Source organism: Eptesicus fuscus, chromosome 9, assembly GCF_027574615.1.
Source record: "Eptesicus fuscus isolate TK198812 chromosome 9, DD_ASM_mEF_20220401, whole genome shotgun sequence".
Classification (NCBI taxonomy): domain Eukaryota; kingdom Metazoa; phylum Chordata; class Mammalia; order Chiroptera; family Vespertilionidae; genus Eptesicus; species Eptesicus fuscus.
Window position 1 is genome coordinate 102,043,904 of NC_072481.1, and position 25,971 is coordinate 102,069,874.

At 38.7% G+C, this 25,971-nt stretch overlaps 1 protein-coding gene across 1 annotated transcript in view; it reads right to left on the bottom strand.

The window, feature by feature from the left end:
• Window positions 1-25,971, bottom strand: part of XRN1 (5'-3' exoribonuclease 1) — a 228,198-nt gene that overhangs the window by 108,378 nt on the left and 93,849 nt on the right. The window contains exons 16-20 of the mRNA XM_008158575.2: window positions 25,714-25,883; window positions 24,353-24,473; window positions 24,155-24,253; window positions 18,794-18,897; window positions 14,932-15,063 (exon numbers count right to left, since the gene is read on the bottom strand). Of these exons, the coding sequence (XP_008156797.2) occupies window positions 14,932-15,063; window positions 18,794-18,897; window positions 24,155-24,253; window positions 24,353-24,473; window positions 25,714-25,883 (626 nt within the window). The remainder of the gene's footprint in view (window positions 1-14,931; window positions 15,064-18,793; window positions 18,898-24,154; window positions 24,254-24,352; window positions 24,474-25,713; window positions 25,884-25,971) is intronic.

Genomic DNA, 25,971 nt, shown 5'->3' on the forward strand with positions numbered 1-25,971 from the left:
AAGTTAGTGGATAATAATCTACCCCTGGAAGTTAGTGTACCATCTCTGAATTCTCCAACAAGATCATGTACTAGTTTCCTAATAAATTTCACATGCGTTATCGGTTTTTCATTTTTTCTTTTTTGGCATTCTTTGTACAATATATAGGAATTTACAACACTGACCTCAAGCCCCCAGAAAAACAATTTACGCCACCATTTTAGAGTCTTCCTCATAAAACAGTATGTGCCTGTGTAGTGATCAGCTATATCAACACCCCCCATAAACTTTGTATAGTTGGTCACGACCTTGGGTTTGAGAACTATTTCCTTCCCACCACCACGCACTCTCCTTTCCACAGACTCTGTCTCTGAAGTGTCCCATGTACTGAGCATTGTGACTATACTCTTGTCTTTCCATGCAAGAAGCATTACATTTTCATCCCTGAAAGCCACTATCTCTCCTTCATTAGCTTTGGATGTTTGATAACAGGTGGATTATCTTTCCTATTGGGCATTATTGTCCCTGTCAAGTGTGTTTTTTCCTTGAACAATTCCTTTGCAAGAGTGACACTAGTGTAATACCTGTCAGTGAAGAAATGATAACCTTGAGAACCAGGTACTGAGTTCTTCAATCTTCATGAAGCTCTAAAACTATTCTGCTAGTAAAAGGGAGATCAGGTCTCACCAACGTTTCAGATGTTATTCCTCCATAATAAGGGACAAATGAATGTACGTAACCATATTTTGAACCTGAGAGGACATGTAAACGAATACCCCATTTTGTTGTCTTTTTAGGATTATATGTGATGAAGTGTATCTTTCCCTTGAAACCAACAACAGCCTCATCAACAGCAATCTCTCTTCCAGGACAGAATCTCTCCCTAAATTTCATTTCAAGGTATGACAAGAAGCAGTTTGCCCTCTCGGTTCTTGTTTTCAAATTTTTACTTGACTTTTGGTCGTTTTTCAAGTGTAACATCCAAAATACTTGCAAGAACCTTTCTCTTTTGAAAACAGATAGAAAAAATGGTATTTGAGACTCAAAATCCATGGACCAATAACTCTTCAAGTTGGGGTGATTCAATACATCCATATTTAGTATTACACCAAGAAAAGCCTTCATTTCCTCTATCGTCACATCTTTCCAATTATTCCAAGTGGATCGCTGGGATAGTTCTTCCTGGCTAATTTTATGCCTAGCATACTCATTTGTCTCATCCGTTATATCTTTTATCAACGTCTCAGTAAAAAACAACTGAAAAAAGTCTATTGGTGTGGCACATCCAGAAAGAACTTGAGGTCCAACATGTAACTGACCAGTGGAGAAAGGGATTCTGCTAGGCTCTTTGTCACTCACAGATGTAGATGTCCACTTTTCTTTTTCCTGTTTTCCCCTAGAAACGTAACTTTCACTGGGTCTTATACCCGAATTCTCAATGATATCACCTATATCTCCATCACTCTCACTCGAATCAACAACTGTGCGTCTTCGTTTTGCCTTTATGAATTCAATGTCACTGTCACTGTCAGTACTTTCAGCCAGATCTTTGGGCAAAGCAAGGGACTTTTTCCTTTCTGTAGTTCCACTAGGACCAGCGATTTGTTCATCATCTCCATTCGCATCCTCGGAGAACTCACTTTCGTCACTATTACATTTTTCACTTTTTTCTTTGTTTTCGAAGTAAAATTCATCATCGCTGCTTTCTATGTCTTTGGAAAACATATCCATCCTGAGGAGGGGAAATTCACTCAGAACGTGCGACTGCTAGGGGGGAAACCAATCATCCAACTAAACCCTGTGTCATGACAACATCTGTGATATGCTAATAGAAACCTAAACAAACCTAGGAGACGAAAAGATAAGGAAGGTTCTTTACCAAGGGAAGATGATGCAAGCTCAAAAAGGCATGATGCAACGACTCATGCCTTGGACCCTCCTACTCAAGATTGTTGCCTATGCAAAAGATAAGCTTAGGTGGTGGCATCAGTTGAGACGGCATTTACATTTTACTTGTCCTTTCATGCTAATGAAAACAAGAAAAGATACTGGAAAAATAGACAAAAGTCCCCCCCACCCCCCGCGGTGAAACTACATGTGAGTGTGGCTCGACATACGAACTTCTACAGATGCTAACCGTGTCGAGTCACACTCGACATCCGAGTGCAAAAGGTTAAGTATTCAGGGTGTTCAGGGTGTTGTTTTTTATTTTTTGCTTTGTTTTTTTGTATTTTAATTGTAATTTCAGTTTGTTCCTGGGAGCGTTTCTGTGTAGCATCCACATACTCCACCGACATTTTTAATCTCTCCATTTCTGCCAAGAGAGCCTCAACCACAGCAGAGGCCTAGGTCTGAAAGCTTCTTTGTCCCTATGGACTTTGTCCCTTTGTCCCTATGGACTTCTTTGTCCCTATGGACTCTCCTCTACCTCTAAAATCAGTACCTCAAATATTTTGTCTAAAAACGTCTCCATTTAACTTGCTTGTTCAACCATTTTGTTTATGAGTCATATTCCAATAATTTGGGATCTCCAGTCCATCTATTCTCCTAATTACTCCCAAACTATTAACCCCCTACTTTCTTCACTTATATATTTCACCTAGATGCTACTGTCGATCATTTCAGTAACATTCCTGCCAGTATCCTAAATCTTTGCCTCTTCATCTTTTTGTTGTACCCATGTGGTAAAATCCAGTGCTGTTTAAATGAAGCTATCTGCTTTTTCTAGACCTGTGACAGATGAACTGTGCTCTACTATCAAAAGACAGAACAATTTATTACATTATAAATTCATGACTTTCAACTTCAAAAAAGGTCCTTAATACTGGCTATAATTTTACCATATTTATCTAATCAATGGAAACTCTCCCATTTTCTCCAAGGACTATTTCAAACTGCGTTCATTCTACTTAAGGCCAACTCCACACAGTCCTCAATAGCCAAACTCAAATCTTCTCATCTTCCTCACACCGAACATACACACCAATCAATAGTTCCATCCCATTTTCTTAATGAATACATCTTATTTCATCTTCAAATGTATTGCTTTCTCTTTTGTACCTCTCTAGCCATTTGTTTTTACACATGATCAAATCTCTTTGAATAAACCAAAACCAATTTCACTTAATTCTATGACTTTCTTAATCTATCATTGTTAGTATCTATTAGAAACTAAATGTTAAACAGGAATACAAAAATTTATCAGGAATAGCATATGGGTATAGTTAGAAGGTTTCTAAAAATAAAATCATATAATTTGGTACTCATAGAAATATTTTATGTCTTATGTTCAGAGAAAAAGGATGTGCTAAATTTATGAGAACATGTTCTGGTTAATAAGATTCATGATATATAACAAGATAAGTACAGGCAGTCCTCGGGTTATGTCGGACTAGACTTATATTGTTTCGTTGTTACATTGACACCTCCCATTTACAGTATTTATAAAAAAAAAAGTTCTGCCATTTCGACATATGTACATATGTGCGTTATGTTTTTTATTATTTATTTACCACAAGTAAAGGTCAGGAATTGTTATTTTTTAATTTTTTTTTACTGTTTCACTTCATTACTGCCGTGTATGTGCTCCATGTGACTGACGAAGGTGCTTATGTAGGTGGGTTACAACTTACGGTGAAAATCGAGTTACGTCGCGCCGTAGGAACGGACCTCCTATGTGACCTGAGGACTGCCTGTAGTAGGTTCGACATTCCTGCTGTAGTACTCTTAGAGCTAAGAATGGTTTGCACAAGCATTACTCCTTGTTGGAGCCATGGGATCATTACCTCATTCTACTGACATTATGTGCAAAATCATAAATAAGTAAGCCCTCAGGGGAAGAGCAACAGTGTTCTTGTGAGGTTCACCTTAGAAGAGAGATTACAAAGAACTTGGGGTGTGTGGGAGGATGGGACAAAATGTGGGATGATATGAAGGAAATACTGTGGTAAAGAAAAGCAATTTAAGAGAATCGTGAACAGAATAAATAAACCTGAGTGGTTATGAATTATGTAGTCTTAACTACCCTTCTTGGCTGACAGATCCTGAACTAGCAGATACTAGAATTCACTCCCTTATGTGAATAAGAACAAACCCCTTTCTCTTTTGTTAAGTTTTTTCTTTTTTTATTATTGTTTAAAGTATCACAAATAGTAGTACATATGTCTTTTTTCCCCGCAATTGACCTTCCCCGAGCCTCTCCTATCCCCGGGCTCATGCCCTCACCCCCCTCCCAGTGTATTGCATCCTTTGGTTATGCTTATATGCATGCATACAAGTCCTTCATTTGATCTCTTACCTACCCCTCACCCCTCCACAGTCTTCCCACTATACTTTGAAAGTCTGTTCTATGCTTCTCTGCCTCTGTATTTATTTTTGTTTATCAGTTTATAATGTTTTTTATTATCCATAAATGAGTAAGATCATGTGGTATTTTTCTTTCATGGACTGGCTTATTTCACTTAGCATAATGCTCTCCAGTTTCATCCATGCTGTTGCAAATGGTAAGAATTCGTTCTTTTTTATACCAGCGTAGAATTCCATTGTGTAGATGTACCACTGTTTTCTAATCCACTTATTTGCTGAGGTGAATTTAGGCTGTTTCCAAATCTTAGCTATTGTAAATTGTGCTGCAATGAACATAGGGGTGCATATATCCACTCTGATTAGTGTTTCTGTTTGCTTGGGATAGATTCCTAGAAGCAGTATTACTGGGTCAAATGGGAGTTACATTTTTAACTTTTTGAGGAATTGCCATACTGTTTTCCACAGTGGCTGTACCAGTCTGCATTCCCACCAGCAGTGAAGGAGGGTTCCTTTTTCTCCACATCCTCTCCAGCACTTGTTGTCTGTTGATTTGTTGACAGCCATTCTGACAGGTGTAAGGTGATACCTCATTGTTGTTTTGATTTGCATCTCTCGGATGATTAGTGACTTTGAGCATGTTTTCATATGTCTCTCGGCCTTCTGAATGTCCTCTTTTGAAAAGTGTCTATTTAGGTCCTTTGCCCATTTTTTGATTGGGTTCTTTATCTTCCTTTTGTTAAGTTGTATGAGTTCCCTGTAAATGTTGGAGATTAACCCTTTGCACTCGCTTGCTTTTTTCTCGATTCCTTTATTCTAATGCTAACCGTGTCGAGTCACACTCGACATCCGAGTGCAGAAAGTTAAACCCTTATTGGAGATAACATTGGCAAATATGTTCGGCCATGCAGTAGGCTTTCTTGTTGTTTTGCTGATGCTTTCTTTTGCTGCAGAAGCTTTTTATTTTGATGTAGTCCCTTTTGTTTATTTTCTCCTTAGTTTCCATTGTCCTAGGAGATGTATCAGTAAGGATATTGCTACGACAAATGTCTGCTCTTTTGTTGCCTATGGTCTTTCAGAAGATTTTTATGGTTTCCCATCTTATGTTTAAGTCCTTGATCCATTTTGAGTTTATTTTTGTGTATGTTATAAGTTGGTGCTCCAGTTTCATTTTTTTGCAAGTATCTGTCCAGTTTTCCCAACACCATTTATTGAAGAGACTGTCTTGACTCCATTGTATGTTCATGCCTCCTTTGTCGAATATTAATTGGCTTGTGTCGATTTCTGGGTTCTCTGTTCTGTTCTACTGGTCTATATGTCTGTTCTTGTGCCAGTACCAGGCAATTTTGAGAACAATGGCTTTGTAGTATAGCTTGATATCTACATATCAAATTGTGATCCCTCCAACATTGTTCTTCTTTCTCAAGATTGTTGTAGCTATTTGGGATCTTTTTTTATTTCAGATGAATTTTTGTAGAATTTGTTCTAGGTCTTTGAAGTATGCCATTGGTATTTTACTCGGGATTCCATTGAATTTAAAGATTGCTTTGGGTAGTATGGACATTTTAATAATGTTGATTCTACCAATCCATGAACATAGTATCTTCTTCCATTTGTTCATGTCTTCCTCTATCTCTTTTTCCAGCGTTCTGAAATTTTCTGAATACAGGTTCTTTATCTCCTTGGTTAGGTTTATTCCTAGGTATCTTAATTCTTTTTTTTTTTTTTTTTTGCAATGGCAAATGGGATTGCTTTTTTAATTTCTATTTCTGTGAGTTCATTATTGGTGTATAGAAAAGCCACAGACTTCTGGGTGCTAATTTTTATCCTGCAACATTGCCGAAATCATTTATTAAATCTAGTTTTTTGATGTAGTCTTTGGGGTTTTCTATGTACAATATCATGTCATCTGCGAAGGACAGTTTTGCTTCTTCTTTTCCAATTGGGATGCCTTTTATTTCTTCTTTTTGTATGATCGCAATGGCTAGTATTTCCAGTACTATGATGAACAGGAGTGGTGAGAGTGGGCATCCCTGAGTTGCTCCTGTTCTTAGTGGAAATGGTTTTAGTTTTTGCCCATTGAGTATGATGTTGGCTGTGGGTTTGTCATATATAGCTTTTATTATATAGAGATATGATCCCTCTATTCCCAACTTGCTGAGGGTTTTTACCAAGAAAGGGTGTTGGATTATGTCAAATGCTTTTTCTGCATTGATTGATATGATTATGTGATTTTTGTCTCAGTTTGTTTATGTGCTGTATCACATTTATTGATTTGTGTATATTGTACCATCCTTGCATCCCCAGAATAAATCCCACTGTTCATGGTGTATGATCTTTCTAATGTAATGCTGGATTTAATTTGCTAGAACTTTGTTGAGGATTTTGGTATCTATGTTCATGAGTGATACTGGCCTGTAATTGTTTTTCTTGTATTGTCTTTATCTGGTTTTGGGATTAGGGTAAAGCTGGCTTCGTAGAATAGAGCTTGGAAGTGCTCCTTCTTGAATTTTTTCGAATAGTCTGAGGAGGATAGGTTTTATTTCTTCTTTGAATGTTTTATAAAACTCCCCTGTGAAGCCGTCTGGTCCAGGGCTTTTGTTTCTTGGAAGTTTTTTTTTTTAAATAAACCTTTATTGTTCAGATTATTACAATTGTTTCTCCTTTTTCCCCCCATAGCTCCCCTCCACCCAGTTCCCACCCCACCCTCTGCCCTTACCTCCCCCTAACTGTCCTAATCCATAGGTGTACAATTTTAGTCCAGTCTCTTCCTGCACCCCCACACCCTTTTCCCCCTGATAATTATCAATCTACTCCCTTTGCCCCTGATTCTATTATATTCACCAGTTTATTCTGTTCCTCAGATTTTTAATTCACTTGATTTTCAGGTTCACTTGTTGATAGATATGTATTTGTTGTTCATAATTGTTATCTTTACTTTTTTCTTCTCTCTTCTTAAAGAATACCTTTCAGCATTTCATATAATACTGGTTTGGTGGTGATGAACTCCTTTAGCTTTTTCTTATTTGTGAAGCTCTTTATCGGACTTTCCATTCTGAATGATAACTTTGCTGGGTAGAGTAATCTTGGTTGTAGGTTCTTGCTATTCACCACTTTGAATATTTCTTGCCACTCTCGTCTGGCCTGTATAGTTTCTGTTGAGAAATCAGCTGACAATCGTATGGGTGCTCCCTTGTAGGTAATATTCTCTCTTTGTCTTTTGCCCTTGGCATTTTAATTATGATGTGTCTTGGTGTGGTCCTCTTTGGATTCCTTATGTTTGGGGTTCTGTGCGCTTCCTGGACTTGTAATTCTATTTCTTTCACTAGATGGGGGAAGTTTTCTGTCATTATTTCTTCAAATAGGTTTTCAGCATCTTGCTCTCTCTCTTCTTTTGGCACCCCCATAATTCTGATGTTGGTACGGTCCCAGAGGCTTCTTACACTATCTTCAACTTTTTTGGATTCTTTTTGCTTTTCTGGTTGAGTGTTTTTTGTTTCTTTGTATTTCAAATCTTTGACTTGATTCTTGCATACCTCTAGTCTGCTGTTGGATCTCTATATAATATTTTTTCTTTCAGTCAGTGTGTTTAATTTCTAGTTGGTCCTTTTACATATCCTCAAGGGTCTCGTTAAATTTATCGGCCTTTTCTAGAAAATTCTTGAAAAACCTTATAACTGTGGTTTTGAATTCTATATCCAGTCGTTTGTTCTCTTCCATTTCTTTCATTTGTGGTCTGTTTCTTTGACTCCGCATTTTCACTGCTTCCCTGAGTTGGTAGGGTAGCTTTGTATGCTAGGTTTCTTATATGGCCCGGTGGATCAGTCTCCCCAGTTACCTGAGGTGGACACTCTTGGTGCTCCCCTTTATGGACTGTGTGTACAGCCTTGCTGTAGTTAAGTCTTGATTGTTGTTGGTATCACTGAGAGGAATTGACTTCCAGGACAATTGGCTGTATCAGCTGTGCCTATGCCGGGATACCTGTGCTGCAGACAGCCTTATAGGACCAGACTTGCAAAATTGCAAAAGCCTCTGTGCTCAGCTTGGATGGGGCAGAGTCTCAGGGCTGAGCAGACAGTCTTGGCTTCCCGTCAGCCCTGCTCTTGCGCATGCACCTCAAGACCTCTGCCTTCCACGGATCCCCTGAGTTTCTGCCTGACAGTCCAGATTCCCCCTGTAAGAGCATGGGTCCTCCAGGGGCTCGCCCGGATCTGAGTTTCAGTGCAGTCGGAACTGGGATTCAGTGCAGTCAGAAGCTTCCGTCTCCTTCCACTATGGAAAGTCTGTGGCAACCTCCACAGTCAGACCTCTCTGTGCGCACTCACCACGGGCGCGCGCGCACGCCTCCAGACCCCTGCCCGCTGCGGCTCCCCCGAGTGTCCGAGTCTCTGAGTCTTCGTGTGCCTTTCTCTACAGTCCAGACTCCACCTGTATGAGCCTGGGTCCACGGGGTTTTGGCCGAAACTGGGGTTCAGTGTAGTCGAGGGCTTCCTTTCCCCTCCCGCCATCCAGGCACTCAGCCGCCCTTCCTCTCTGCGCGCGTGTCTCCGTACCTCAGCGCTTTGCGGCTCCTCTGATTCTCCATGAGCTTTTCTCTTTCCTTCTAGTTGTAGAATTTCCACTCAGCCAGCTTTCCTGTGGTTTTGGATGATGTCCGTTCTGTCTTTCAGTTGTTGTTTTGAAATTGTGCGAGGCGGCAGTTTAGGTGCTTACCTAGGCCGCCATCTTGGTTTCTCCTCTGTTGGAAGTTTTTTGATTACTACTTCAATTTCTTCCATAGTTATCGGCGTATTCAGATTTTTTTATTCCTCCTGGTTGAGTTTTGGAAGGTCCTATTTTTCTAGAAATATATCCATTTCTTCTAGGTTGACCAGTTTGTTGGAGTAGAGTTGCTCATATTATTTTTTTTTTACGATTTTTTGTATTTCTGTGGGGTCTGTTTTTATTTCACCTCTTTCGTTTCTGATTTTATTTGGGTCTTCTTTCTTTGCTTTTTGGTGAGCCTGGCTAACGGTTCATCTATCTTGTTTATCCTTTCAAAGAATCAGCTCTTGGTTTCATTGACCTTCTGTACTGTTTTGTGTTTTGTGTTTTTTTTTGTCTCCATGTTATTTATTTCTGTTCTGATCTTTAGTATTTCCTTCCTTCTGCTCACTCTGGGCTTTTCTTGTTGCTCTCTTTCTAATTCTTCAAGTTGCAGAGTTAGATAGTTTATTATCAGTTTTTCTTTTCTTTTTTTTTTTTGAGGTAGGCCTAAAATGCTATGAACTTCCCTCTTAGAAATGCTTTGTGTCCCAAAGATTTTGGATTGTTGTTTTCATTGTCATTTGTTTCTAGGATGTGTTTTATTTCTTCTTTGATCTCTTTGGTAACCCACTCATTGTTTAATAGTATGCTATTCAGCCTCCAATTGTTTGAATTTTTGTGTTTGTTTTTAATGTAGTTGATTTCTAATTTTATGCCATTGTGATCTGAGAAGATGCTTGATACTATTTCAATCCCCTTGAATTTGGAGAGACTTTTCCTGTGTCCCATATGTGGTCTATCTTTGAAAATGTTTCATGTGCACTTGAGAAGAATGTATATTCTGTATTTTTGGGGTGGAATGTTCAAATGATGTCAATTAAGTCCATCTGACATAGTGAGTCATTTAGGATTGATGTTTCTTTGCTAATGTTTTGTCTAGAGGATTTAGCCAGTGATGTTGACGGGTTATTAAAGTCTCCTACTATGATTGTGTTGCTGTCAATATCACCCCTGATATCTTCCAGAAGTTTTTATTTTTTATTTTATTAATGTATTTGGGTGCACCTGCATTGGGTGCATAAATGTGTACTGGAGTTATATCCTCTTGTTTTATCGTTCCCTTTAGAATTATGAAGTGGCCTTTCTTGTCTGTTGTTATAGTCTTCACTTTGAGGTCTATTTTGTCAGATATAAGTATTGCTACCTAGCTTTTTCTTTTCATTTCCAATTGCCTGAAAAATATTTTTCCATCCCTTCACTTTCAGTCTGTGTGAGTCCCTTGTTGAGGTGGGTTTCCTGTAGACAGCATATATATGGGTCATGTTTCCTTATACATTCATTCACTCAATGTCTTTTGATTAGAGCATTTAATCCATTTACATTTAATGTTATTATTGACAGGTACTTATTTGTAGCCATTTGTGTAGTTTATGCCTGTGTTCCTTCCTCCCTTTCTATTTCTTCTTTTTACAGCATTCCCTTTAGCATTTCTTGCATTGCTGGCTTGGCAGTGATAAACTCCCTTTGCCTTTTTTTTTTTTTTTGTCTGTGAAGCTCCTGAATTCCCCTTCAATTTTGAATGATAATCTTGCTGGATAGAGTATTCTTGGATTCAGTTCTTTGCTTTGCATCACTTTGTATACCTCCTTCCATTCCCTTCTAGCTTGATGTGTTTCTGTTGAGAAATCATTTGATAATGTGATGGAGGATCCTTTGTACGTAACTCTATTTCTCTCTCTTATAGCTTTTAAGATTCTCTGTTGTTAACATTTGCCATTGTAATTATGACGTGTCTTGGGGTGGTTCTTTTGGGATTCATTTTGATTGGGACTCTGTAATTGTGTAACTTTTTTCTTCCCCAAATCAGGGAAGTTTTCTGTCATTAATTCTTCAAATAAATTTTCTAATCCTTGTTGCTCTCCTGTCCTTCTGGCAGCCCTATTATACGTATGTTACTTCGTTTTGCATTGTCCTAAAGCTCCCTTAGGCTCTCCTCCTGTTTTTTAATTTTTTTCTCCAGTTGCTGTTCAGATTGGACTTGTTTCTCTAACTTATCTTCTAACTCACTAATTCAGTCTTCTGCTTCTTCTAATCTACTGTTGAAACCTTCCATGGTGTTTTTGATTGTACCTATATCACTTTTGATTTCTTCCTGATTTTTGCATAGGTTGTTGATTTTCTTGTCCTTTCAGTGTATGAATTGTACAACCATCACTCTGAATTCTTTTTCTGTCATGTTGCATGCCTCGGTTTCACTTATTTCCTTTCTTGGCGATTCCTCCTTTCATTTCCTCTGGGGATTGTTTTGTTGTCACCCCATTCTATCATCAGAAGGTTCAAATTTCACATTGCAGGGGCCTGGGCCGTGTGAAGTGGGAACTTTGCACCCCCCGAGTGTCACTGAAGAGCTCCGACACTAAGATGTGTGGCTGAATGGGTTGGTGATTGCCACGCTCGCCCAGGATCAGAGTTACCAACACTTAGTGTGGCCTCATGTGCGCACCTAGGATCAGGGGCCCTGCCTGCGCCATGCTGAAACGGAGACCACACTGTACTGTGCTGAAAATCAGAGTCCCCTAGTGAGTGTCAGGAGTCAGAGATCCCCTGTGCCTGCGCCAAGAATCAAGTATCAGATTCTCTGTTGCTTAGTGTGGTCTTGCACCGAGAATCAGGGTCCCTGTGTATGCATGTGACAAGAATTGGAGTCCCTGGCTCTTAGTATGAATGCACTGGGAATCAGGGATCCCAGGCGCATGCAATCGGAACAGGGTCAAGTAACTGGTGCTCAAAGTTTCCTCTCGCGTGGGTAATCAGGGTCCCGGCTGCTTAGGGGACCGGGTTGTACAGTCGCGCTGTCGGCAGGAGGTCCACTCCCGCCCTGCGCAAAACAGCCTTCCGTGTGCGCTTGCCCTGAATCAAAATCAGGTGGCACTGCCGCCCTGTGTGGGTGTGGGGTCTGGTCGTGCACCCATGCTCAAATTCAGCACAACCTCCCTGTGTGGGCGCAAGGTCTGGTCACGTAGGTGTGCACTGCAGGAAAGAAACTCCCCGTGTCCCTGCACCCAGGCTCAAATTCAGTGCAGCTTCCGTGTGGGTGTGGAGTCTAGTTGCAGGAAATAAACTCCCCAAGTTCACGCACCCAGGTTCAAATTCAGCGCAGAATCCCATGTGGGCGGGGGGAAGACCCCTTTCTTAACCAAAATAGCTCTTGCTTAATCTTTACAAAACATTTTACATGTCTTATTCCTTTATTTTTGAAACACCCTTTTTCTTTGATTTCCATAGTATAACATGTAAATCTCCTGGCTTTTATTTTACCTTTCAGCTTGCCTCTTTTGTTTCCTCTGCCTCATCTTTCTTCTTGATTCCAACACTGTAGCCACATTAGCCATGACACATATTGCTTTCCCTTGTGCCACAGGGATTTTGCATGTAACTCGTTACTCATCCTGAAATATGCTTTTTTTCACTCTTTGACCAAATCCTACTCCATATTTAAGTACCAGTTTAATCTACACTTCCTCGGGAAAGTTTTATCTGACTAGAGCAAATTCTTCCCTAATTAGGTCAAACCCTGCTATTACATGGTCTCATGGTACTACTCCTTCAGAGTAATTATCATAGATTCAGTGTGATTAAAAAAACAAACTACACAAGACATTAACATCCATAACCCATCTACCAGCCGTACATTTAACGAATATAAGGACTGTGGGATTTTATTCACTACTAGAGGCTCGATGCACGAAGATTTGTGCAAGAATAGGCCTTCCTTCCCCTGGCTGCTGGCACCGTCTTCACTCCGGCCTGGAGCCGCCTGGGGGGTACGGAACGCCTGCGTTGTTGCCATGGAGACAACACAAGCGTCCCGCCTCGTCCCCAGATGCTTGGCACCTGCATATGCAAATTAACCCGCCATTTTTGTTGGGTTAATGTGATTACTCACTCCTGATTGATTGGTGGTGGGCTTCGTGAAGTTACGGTCAACTTGCATCTTTCTCTTTTATAAGTGTAGATGGTATACTGCCAACTACTGTACTCAGCACATATAAATAAATAATTGAATTGTTATATAAATAAATGACTAGCTGAAGCTAGTTTGGCTCAGTGGATAGAGCATCGGCCTGCGGACTGAGGGGTCCTGGGTTCGATTCCGGTCAAGGGCATGTGCCTTAGTTGTGGGCACATCCCCGGTGGGGGGTGTGCAGGAGGCAGCTGATCGATGTTTCTCTCTCATCGACGTTTCTAGCTCTCTCTCTCCCTTCCTCTCTGTAAAAAATCAATAAAATATATTTAAAAAAAATAAAAAATAAATGACTAAACTCATAGTATTTTGAATAATGTTTTTTTTCCTATTAAGAATCTTAGCTAAGACAATCTCTATTTCATTCAAACAAATATTAACTGAATGCCAAGGAATGAGAGCCAGAGTGGTGATAAAAACAGTTATGTTCCCTACCTTATGGAGCACACTATCTAAAAAAAAGGTTAAGGTAATCAATAAAATACATTTATTATTATGATTTTTGTTTAAGTGCTATAAAAATTCAGAAAGATATGAACTATAACAGGGGCTTCTGATACTGTTGGAAGGCTTTACCTCTACCTCCTAAGAGCTATATTTACCTTCTTCATTTACAGATTTTTTTTTAATATATTTTCCCTGTTTACTCATCTTTGAATAAGGATATTATAGCCTGGTATTAGCTCCAAAATCATAGAATAGGTTTCTCCTCTTCTATAGTGAATGCTATTACAGTTTAAACAGGAGGACTGATGGATATACATTTATAATACCACTAGAGGCCCAGTGCATGAAAATTTGTGCACTGAGGGGGGTGTCCCTCAGCCCGGTCTGCCCCCTCTCACAGGGGATGTCCTACTGATGGCTTAGGCCTGCTCCCCACAGCCAATCAGGGGACAGCACCACCCCCATTACCCCCTTGCTGCTGCTGGCCTCCCTCTGTGGGAGGCGACCTGGCAATCTGGGGAAGGCAACACCCCCATCATGCCTCTGCCAGCTGCACCGCTACCTGAGCCTCAGGCCTGGCCCTCGTTGCCTGAGACTTAGGTTGGCCCTGGGCAGCGGCAGCCACCATCCACGGCTTGCCTGAGTCTCGGCCGGCCCTGGGCACAGCAGCCACCGCCATCTGCGGCTTACCTGAGCCTCAGACAGCCGCTGAGGCTTTTTCTGGAAGTACGCAGCATCAAGTTCCCGCCCACCCGCGTGCGCCTAGCAGAGCACGCAGCCTCCTGCTGATCAGTTGTTATAGCATGATGACTATTAGCATATTAGCTCTTTAGTATATAGGATTTCATGTGTCACTGCCAGTCTATCATTGTTTTGGTTGTGGAAATCCTAGTGTTTAAATGAAGAAAGAGAGGAACTCTTAGGGTGGAATCATGGTGACCCTGGAAATAAGCATTCTGAGGAGGGTTAGTTTTTAGGTTACTTGGTGATACAAACCTTGCATTTCTGAATTCCGGGGCATATGGGCTTAGTGAAGGGGAGTGGGTAAGCATGAAGGTGAGAATCCAAGTACAGTCTTCCCTCCTATTTTTATTACTTACATGTGGCCAAGAAATTCAATGGCTTTAAGTTAGTAAAAATAATTCTCAAATTCAGGCAACAATCTATTAACTGTTATTCCCAGTACTAAGTGATCATGTCTTTTCCTTTTTCTGTACATAATGAAGTATTTCAATGACAAATTGAGCAAGGCTGTAACCGCTGCTAACCAGGTATTATTTTAAACTAGAACTTAATACTTTCTTTAGAACATAAAATGAAGATGTAGTCAGTATTCAGAGTGATTACTTTGTTAAGTGGAAAATAAGTTAGAAGATAAGTATATTAAATCCAATTCTAGTTCTATGATATTAAATACTTTTAATGACACTCACTATTCTGAAATTCCTTGTACTTCTTTGGTCCAGTTAGATTGTTCTTTGTCTCCAAGATGAACCACTTTAGATGGTGGAGCAGTTCTTCCCAGATAAAGCTTCTGTATGCCTGGAGCTTCTTCCATGTAAAACCTTAAGAATTCATATAAAAATTATATTACCCAAAAATCTGTGGTTTAATATAGAGTTCTAGTGGTATAAATCTTCAAAGTAAAAAGGTTTCTACATGGTATAATAGAAAAAAAGCCATCTTTTTAAAAATTGTACTATAAAGTACAGAACAAAATCTTGTAAAAATTCATTCAAAATTTAAAAACAAATGAATATTCTTTCTCCCTTAAGACACCAAACTAAATATACAACAAAAATATAAAGATTATAAAGTACTCTCAAATTCAATAAAGTACTTTTGCTAAAAGAGTTTAACTTGATTCTACAAGCCACTACACCTAGTTCCAGTTTACAGGAAATTTGTGGGATGGAGGATCCACTTAAGTGACACTAAGAGAAAATAGCCAGGTAAATCCAGAATCCTACAAAATACTGGCTTGCAGTCTTAAAAAAAAAAAAAAAAAAAAAAAAAAGCAGGGAAGTAAATTCAGCCAGGTCCTAGGATATAAAATCAATAAACAGAAACCAACTGTATTTCTATATACTACCTGAGAAAACTGAAATACCTCTTCAGTTGCTCCCAAGTAATTTAAATACTGATTTAACATCTAACAAAATATGTATAGGATCTGTATGCTGAAAAACGAAACACTGATGAATGGATCCACTGGGTAAGAAGATTCAACACAGTAAAGATGTTAAATCTCCCCAAATTAATTTATAGGGTTAATACAATTCCTATGAAAATCTCTCCATGATTTTTATAGGTGTAGGATAATTTATTCTAAAATTTATATAAAAAGGCAAAGGAACAAAAAGCTAATACCATTTTGAAAAATAAAAATAAGATGGAAGGAATAACTCTAAGTAAGTTTAAGACTTACTACATCGCTACAGTAACAAGACAAAAGACAGAGAAACAGATCACTGGAACAGAAGGGAGAACTCAGAAGTAGTAGAGCCACATAAATGTGCTCAACTCAACTAATATTGTTTCTTTCAATTACAGTTAACATTCAATTATTATTTTATATTATTTTCAGGTGAACAGAACAGCGTAGTGGTTAGACATTTATATAACTTACGAAGTGATCCTCCTGTTAAGTCTAGTACCCACCTGGCACCAAACATAGTTCTTACATTGTAATTGACTATATTCCCCACACTCTACTTTTCAACCCCGTGACTATTTTATAACTACCAATTTGTATTTCTTAATCTCTTCACCCTTTTCATCCAGTTCACCAGTCTTCTCCTTCCTCTGGCAACCATCAGTTTGTTCTCTGAATCTATGAGTCTATTTTTTTGGTTTTGTTTATTTTGTTCTTAAGATTCCATATATGAGTAAAATCACATGGTGCTAAACTGTTTTTGACAAGGGTGTAAAAACAATCTTTTGAGGGAGTATCCCTTTCAGCCAATGGTGCTGAAGCAATTGAGTATCCATAGGCAAATGTGGGAACTTGGATCTAAACCTTACATTTATATAAAAATTAACTCACAGTAGATCATGGGTTTAAATGTAAAAGGAGGAAAACTATTTGAAATATAGGAGAAAAATCTCAGGTACCTAGGGCTACATGAAGAGTTCTTAGACCAAAAGCATGATCCATAAAATAAAAAACTGATAAAATGCATTTCATCGAGAAGGCAGAGGGACTGAATTCTGATGACTTAAACAGAATCCTCACAATTTCATACAAAAAAGCAAATATCCACAAAAGAAAAATTCATACTGACATTGAATTCTCATTAAGAAAAGCACATGGCAGAACATAATTAAGATATGTTTGTACAGATCTGAAGAAAAATAACTGGGTCTCTAATTCTAAACCTATGTGGGAAGAAAACAAAAGAGATCATTTGATCACTTAATAACTCAGAAAATGTAAGATCTCCTCATTTTATCTGGGGAAAAAAAATTACATGAAAATAAAAGAATAAGAAATCAGACCAAGTTTACATGAAATAAAGACGACAAAGAATAACTAGCCTAAATAATCACTGACAAAATGATTGTGAACTCGAATAAAATTTTAAAAAGTTGTTTTAAAATAGAAAACAGTGTTTAAAAAAATTATTATTTAAAAGAAGTCTAGGATGGGCATGGTAAAGGTAAGGTTAAATACAAGGTATCCCAAAAACATGTATATACAGTTTAACAGCTGATAGCTCAACTGATGCTCCTTTCTTTTCAGCCAGACTAAGCTTTGAACATTTTTGAGGGGACACGCTTTAACAACTAATAACTCACTTAACTTTCACTCCTTTTCAGGTTTAACTGATTTGAAATAATGGGTGAAGCCAGACAAAGCTGGATGGAATGTAGAGTACCAGCCATTAAGCCCATGGTTATGAAGTTCATCTGTTGGAAGCTGCCCACTGTCCTCACTAGCAGAGAGGTGTGGACAAGGAACCCGGAAGGCTGGAGACCTTGAGCTCTGGCAAGGGTCAGAGCCATACACCCACTGTTTAGTTGAGACACAGGGAGCTGAAGCAACTTCCACCTTTTAGTCTCATGTAAATCCTTGCTGATGGGATATCATCCAGCTGTTACTGGAATTGCCTGCCTAAGGGCAATGGGTGTACCCCAGACCTGAATAAAAGGGATCCCAAGGCCAGAGCAAAGCGGAGGCCTTCCTCTTGAGCTGGGCTCCCGCCTGGCCCCCAATATTCCCAAATTAATATTTTATAGTCTCTTTCATTTGTGTGCGGCCTCCTCCAGAGCCCGAACCCTGAACCTGAACCCTGAAGCACGTGGGACGTGGGGGGAACGCTCGCATTTATCATTTAAAAGAAGGCTAGCCCTGACCGGTCTGGCTCAGTGCCTGCAGACTGAAGGGTCCCGGGTCCGATTCCGGTCAGGGGCATGTGCCTTGGTTGCAGGCACATCTCCAGTGGGAGGTGTGTGAGAGGCAGCTGATCAATGTTTCTCTCATATCGATGTTTCTGACTCCATCCCTCTCCCTTCTCTCTGTAAAAAATCAATAAAATGTATTTTTTAAAAAAGGCAGTTAGATACAAAACTGTAGGTAGAGAAGAGGCAGTTCCTCAAGCAAAATTCAAACAAAAGAGAAATAAAGCTAGTGGAGAAAGGAGGTAGGTATTAACAGTACTGAACAAAAAAAAAATGTATCCACTAGACAATTTTATGGAGATACATAAAAGATAACGTTTAAAGTATAAAACTGGCAACAGTTGATGAATTGAGGGGACACAAATACCAAACGAAATGATTCTTGATGTTTGCGATTCCATTGCTTCACATTATCAGCAGTGCCTGGACCAGAACATCATAAGTTTAAAAAAGGCATTGACAAAAAAGTTATTCATTTCTGAAGATTCTCTTAAATTCTGAATAATGAATACTGACTTTAGAATACACTTAGAATCATTCAAAGTGTATATATATATTTTTGGGGACACCCTATAAATGCTACTCATTCTTGTCATCAAGAGAAATATATTTGGTAAATAACATAATGATAACTGGTAGAAAAGAATTAGGCTATAGAACTTCCAAGCTATTAAAAGGAAAAGAAGGCAAAAGCGAAAAATAATAAATGCATCTAAAATACCTCAAGAAATATACAATAAACTGCAACAGTGTTTAAACTTCAAGTGGTGTGATTTCATTTTTACTATAGAGTATAAATATATCAATAATTCTATCAGCTAAAAATGTATCAATAAAAGCCATTAAATAGCAAAGCAAATATAAATTTAAAAAGAATTATAAATAAAATCTTACTTGGTTTCTCCATCGGATACACCAACAACTCTAGCTTCTTCAAGATGAGGCCAATTAACAAAGACAGACTTTCCAAGCACTGATGAAGCTACATTTTCTACACTCTTAAAGTAAAAGCAGAGAAGTTCATTTATATGTCAGGTCCAGGAGAAAATTTTAAAGAAGCAATGTTAATTTTAAAATGGCTTGTGTTTATAACTGTGCATTTAAAATCTATAAATAATTAAAACAGATAAAACATTTGCTCACTCGAGTCAATTATTCCCTCTAATACCTATTCCCTATAGTTCTTAGTTGTGCTGCTCTTCTCAACTTTATTCCAACTTAAATCTTACATCCACTGAAATTCAGTTAATTTTCTCTTTTTTTTTTCTTTCTAGTACATTCTCCAGGACTTTTGAGATCTTTTAGAGTTTAAATTTTTTCCTTTCTTTTAAAAAAAAATTATTTTCAGTTGTTTTTACCTAAAATGCCTTTGCTCACCTTTTAATTCAGTATGAATCTGTATAAGTGAACCAAGTTTACCTTCCTCTCTACCAATGTATTCTTATTAGAGACAGTATGACCAACGTAAACTACTTTTCTGCAGTATACACATCAGGACACTAGGAAGCTTGCTTTCTACTCATTTTCTCAACAGCAGTGGCAGTTAATTCGTAGAGCAGCCCACTGATTCTAACCTAACTTAAATTACTTGGTGAGAATATAAGTTTCAGTAAAATAAAAGAGTGCTGATCCATAATGTATTACTGTCCATAATAATAGTCAACATTAGCAAAAACAACGTTTAGCAAGAAACTTGAGTTCTTAGTTTTGCTGCTATATAGCTGAGTGAATGTCCCTTTTTCAATTTCCACTTAAGTTTTTTAATTTGTAAAATTAATGAGTTGAACTAGTTGCGTTACAAAATCCCACCCGGTTGTAAAATTTCATGATTCCATTATTTCACGATTATCTTGCTTATTTTTCTTATTGAAAATGAAAAAAAACACAAGAACAGAAATGTCTAGAAAAAGGCTATTATTCATTTTTTCACATCAAATAGCCAGACAGTATAAAACAGAACCTAAGAAATCTGATTTCTTTTCACTTTGTGGTTGATGTAACAAAATAAGAACACTAGCTGCCCAACCACTGAACCACACCGGCCGGGCCCCTTTACAGTACTGTTAATACCTACCTCCTTTCTCCACGAGCCCTATTTCTCTTCTGTTTGAATTTTGCTTGATGAACTGCCTCTTCTCTACCTACAGTTCTTTATCTAGCCTTCTTTTAAATGATCAAGTTCTTAACCACAGGCTTAATGGCTGCTACTTCTACTTTCTATCTATGCAGCCCCAGACTAATCTTTAGGAATTTCAGCCTCCACCAATCTATAAGAATGGAATTATCAAAGGCCAAAAATAATGCCTAAAGAAAAATTCAGACTTGGTGTTGTTGTTTTTTATTCTTGAACCATATGCATCATCTACTTCATGCTTCTGTGATACTAATAATTGGGAATCATTCTCTTTTACCTCTCTGAACACTGTCACTTTTACTATTTCTTTCCCACTCTTTATAACTGTATTTCTTGATGCCAAGACCTACAATCCTCAGAATTCTTTTTCCTCAGGGAAATGAGCCCCAGGACTCAGCTATCACCTCCTTGCTGATGACCCTATATACCTATCTACGTTCTAAGCTCTAGCTCCAGATATTAAACTGTGTATAAGCACACTTTCTCAATGGAGGTTTTTCATCTCAAGTACAGAATATTATAAACAATCTGACTATTTTCTCAATTTTCCCAAGGATAGTACATAAACAGCACCATTCTAAATGAAGAAAGCAAGTTTAGTCCAGTATATGCAACTGGATGATTGAGGGCATTAGGGTTTAAATCTCTGTGGATCCCTGTTGGAAAGACTGGCAGGGCAGCGGTAGTTACAAGTCGTAGCACCACCTTAAAATTCCGTCATTATTTACCATGAATCCCTTCAAATCAGGGGCTCTCCCATTTTAACTTTTTGATTTCAGTAAACAGCAATTGTTTTCTGGTTAATTAGCATGGATCCTAAGAGTTATGTTTAATATTTTCTTCTTTTTAACTCCTAGATTTAAACAACTGATCAAATGTCAATTTTAGCCCTAGCTCGTTTGGCTCAGTGAGTAGATGGTCCCAGGTCCGATTCCAGCCAAGGGCACAGGCCTGGGTTGCAGGCTCCATCCCCAGTGTGGGGCGTGCAGGAGGCAGCCAATCAATGATTCTCTCTCATCATTGATGTTTCTATCTCTCTCTCCCTTCCTCTCTGAAATGAATAAAAATATATTTTTTAAAAATGTCAATTTTATTTAGTCTTGTTCATCTAAGACTGGCGATTTTCAACCGGTATGCCACAAGAATTTTTAAAACATGCAGTACTTGACTATTTAGTAAGACACACTGACCTCTTTTCCCTTAGATTGTCAAATAAAAAAATGACAGCCAATAGAGCAATAGCTATCCGGTGTGAATGAATCAAAGTTATACCTATTTTTCTTGTCAGATGGGCAGAACATATATTTTTTGGTTTGTGAGATGAAAAAGGTTGAAAATTGCTGATCTAGGAGGAACCAAGATGGCGGCATAGTTAAACAACTAATCTGCTGCCGCACACAACAATTTCAAAAATACAACTAAAAGACAAAAACGTCTACCACCCAGAACCACGGGAAAGCTGGCTGAGTGGAAGATTTACAACTAAGAAGAGAAAGAAGCACAATCGCTGAAAAGCTGAGGTACGGAGGCACGCGAATCGGGCCGGCGGCGGGCGGCTGGGTGCGCGGCTTTTCTTCAACCCGCAGGGAGACAAGCTCCCGATCACTCTGAAATCCAGTTTCTGGGGACACTCGGGGGACCCAGGCACCTACGGGGAGAAGCTGGACTCTCGGCCATCGGGTCGGAAAGTGAGAGTGACTTTTTTGCAGTGGTGCACCCAGCAATCATTGTTTACTGCGCTGGAGCGCGGGGCGCAGGGACTTGGAAACGTGGAAAGGCAGAGACGGCTGACGGCAGCCATCGCCGTTGGCCACGCCCCAGCCTAGTGACGCCCTGAGACCCCGCCCCGCCCTGAGGCCCCGCCCTGAGGCCCCGCCCCGCACATTCTACAAACCCGCCCCGGCTCCACACAGCGGCTTTTGCATATAAATGGCCTGTTCTGGAGCAGCTTAACCAACTGCAGCTCCAGTCAGACTGCTCCAAAACCCCCCAAGCAAAGGAGGAGAAAACTAGCCCTTGCTGTAGCTCCTGCTGGGGGACACACAGTACACAAGGGTACACCAAGAGTGTCCACCTCAAGTAACTGGGAGGCTGACCCGTTGAACCAATAGGACACCTAGTACACAAAACTACCCTACCAACTTAGGGAAGCAGAGAATATGAGAAGGCAAGGAAACAGATCACAAACCAAAGAAATGGAGGAGAACAAGCGACTGGACATAGAGTTCAAAACCACGGTTATAAGGTTTTTCAAGAATTTCATGGAAAAGGCCGATAAATTCCATGAGGACCAACTAGAAATTAAACATACACTGACTGAGATAAAAAATATTATACAGAGACCCAAAAGCAGACTAGAGGATTGCAAGAAACAACTCAAAGATTTGGAATACAAAGAGGCCAAGGACACTCCTCCAGAGAAGCATGAAGAGAAGAGAATTCAGAAAGTTGAAGATAGTGTAAGAAGCCTCTGGGACAACTTCAAGCGAACCAACATCAGAATTATGGGGGTACCAGAAGAAGAGAGAGAGCAAGATGCTGAAAACCTATTTGAAGAAATAATGAACGAAAACTTCCCCCACCTGATGAAAGAAATAGACTTACAAGTCCAGGAAGCGCACAGAACCCCAAACAAAAGGAATCCAAAGAGGACCACACCAAGACACATCATAATTAAAATGCCAAGAGCAAAAGACAAAGAGAGAATCTTACAAGCAGCAAGAGAAAAACAGTTAGTTACCTACAAGGGAGCTCCCATACGATTATCAGCTAATTTCTCAACAGAAACCATGCAGGCCAGACGGGAGTGGCAAGAAATATTCAAAGTGATGAATAGCAGGAACCTACAACCAAGACTACTCTACCCAGCAAAGTTATCATTCAGAATTGAAGGGCAGATAAAGAGCTTCACAGATAAGAAAAAGCTAAAGGAGTTCATCACCACCAAACCAGCATTATATGAAATGCTGAAAGGTATTCTTTAAAAAGAGGAAAAAGAAGAAGAAAGATAAAAATTATGAACAACAAATACATATCTATCAACAAGTGAATCTAAAAGTCAAGTGAATTAAAAATCTGAGGAACAGAATAAACTGGTGAACTTAATAGAATCAGGCATAGAATGGGAGTGGATTGATAATTCTCAGGGGGAAAGGGGTGTCTGTGTGGGGAGTATGGGAAGAGACTGGACAAAAATCATACACCTATGGATAAGGACAGCGGGGGGGGGGGGAGGTAAGGGAAGGGGGGGGTAGGAACTGGGGGGTGGGGAGATATGTGGGGAAAAAGGAGAAACAATTGTAATCTGAACAATAAAGATTCATTAAAAAAAAAAAAAAAAAAAAGAAAATTGCTGATCTAGATCTATTACAACTTCCACAATTTATGTCCTTATTGCCTAATGCTTCTATAACCACAATCTCTGAACTTGAAGGCTTTTCCATTTTCTTCCATTTCTCTCTAGTGCAATTTAGTCTATTTATACTGCCACCAAATTAACCTTTAAGGGAATACCAATTTCAAGATAACACCACTTAAAAGAAGTCTAAACTCCAGAGCCTGGTATTCAAGGTCCTCCATAATCTGGCTCAGTTTGTGTTTTCAAACTTATCGTCCACTATTTCCCAACACAAGTCCTCTACTTCAGTCAGGTTTTACTGTTCCTTCTCCTTAAATACATCATATTTATTCTAAAAAAAACAGTATTAAGAAAAATTCCAGACATACAAAAAGGTTAAAAAGAATAAGATAATGCATCACATTTACATTTGATGGCAATTCCCAGGCCTTGTTATTATTCCTTTCAACTAAAATACCTTTCCCTTCCTTTTCTCCTCATTGTGATGATCTTTTCTTTAGCACCCAGTTCAAGCCTATTCTTATCTACAGGTCTACACTTAGCTCACACAGCTCATCTACTTTTCAAAGTTCCTAGAGCATTTTTTTCTCTTTATGTCACAATTATACATGTCCTTTTACTTGTGTAAATGTTTGTTTACTTTATCCTTATTTACTGTGAACTTTTGGAGAAACTATATCAGACTTCTTGTAAACATGTTATAGTTAGGACAGTTTTATGCATAATAAGTACCTAATAAATATATAACAAAGAGCATACTTACAAGTTCATCTGATTCTGCATTCACTAAGATTTCCAACATCATGTTTTCTCCACGACTGCTCTGCTGGAATACTTGAACTCCGCTTTTCTTCAAAAAATACTTTTAAAAAGTTCAGGAAATTTAATTTTAACTTTCTCCATAATCACTTAATATTCAATAAAATAAAATAAAAAAATTCTGAACTAAATACCCACTGACTTTGTGTTTGATGTGTTTCAGAGTAGGAAATCCACAGAAATATAATGCCTTCTGGTCAACCCTGGTTATTTTGTTCTTGTTTATATCTACATGCCAAGCATCTAATGATATTACTTTATACCTAAAAAACAAATCAAGGCATTTAATTTAAAACTCATACATTATAAGCAATCATAGTTCTTCAGCATTCCCTTGAATATTTTGCAAGAATCATCCTTGCTTTTAAATAAGGCAATGACAATTCACTCCTACAAACAAAGAAAATACAGAGCAGGACAACTTAGATTCTCTGTTGTTATTGGTCCAGACAAAGCCATACTTGTAGGTTACTGAATGGAAGTTTTCCCCACTCATTTAAAACAAAACAATATATATATAAACAAACTATATAAAAACAAAACTATGCATATATAATTAATTTTAAAAATAAAGGGATGTATTAAGTATATTACAAATCTCCATATCCTCCAATTCCCCAAACCCAGAATGCAAAATAAATGTTTTATAATGTCTACTCATCTTTCTCTTAGCTTTAAAAAAAGAAAAAAATCTTGCCCTGGCCAGTGTTGCTCAGTGGATAGAGAATCAGCCTGCGGACCAAAGGGTCCGGGTTTTGATTCCAGTCAGGAACACGTACCTTGGTTGCAGGCTCCTCCCCCGCCTGGGCCCTGGTCAGGGAGGCAACCAATCCATGTGTTTCTCTCGTATCCACTTTCTCTCTGTCTTTTCCTCTCTCTCCCACTCTCTCTAAAATCAATGAAAAATATCCTCGGGTGAGGATTAAAAAAAAAAAAAAGGAAGAAAATAATATTAACTGAGAGATGTTTACTTTCTTTGCAACTCACTACCACCTGAATACATTATTTGCAGGGAAGAAGAGAGAAGAGAAAAAAAAAGGGGGTACATTTTAACGAGGAAGATAAAGAAGATATGGGTTTGAGGCAAGAAAATAGAGAAGCTCCTTCTTTCTTTTTTTCTTCTTTCTAATTGGGTGGCTGGGCAACAGTCATAGCATGTCAAATAATGCTGGGACCAGACACTGGAAATGGAAACAAAAATTCACACATCCTTTTGAGGAATAATACAGATATGTACTCAGGAGGAAAATACTTAAAAACACAAGAAGATGGAGAGAAAGCAGAATGTGATGAAAGCAGAGAACAATATAAACAATTGTGAGAGAGAGAGAGAGAGTGAGATGCTATGGTCCTTGATGTAAGTTGGTGTAATTCATTATAAATAATTTAGTATAACTGTTATACATGATTTGTTAATTTTCCCAAATAGATATTCAAAAACTTTTACTTTTGGTATGAGGTAGGGACTCTTAACAGTTTTTGAAAATTACCAAGTAACATTACCTTGTACGACATTGTTCTATGGCAGGGAATTTCTCTGGCCATGGAGAGGGGTAGGTGAACTCTGTGTCTCTATCATACCAGCACATTAAGCACTCACTATGTTGGTTTCTTTTCCTCTCTTCTTTTTTGAGGGAGTGGTTACATGTCTCCATGGCTTCCAACAATCGCTTCTGAATGTAAAGATTGAAGAGAAAGGTTAAAAGTATAAAAATTCTGTAATTTCAACATATAAAATAAAACTTTTCACTCAGTATACAG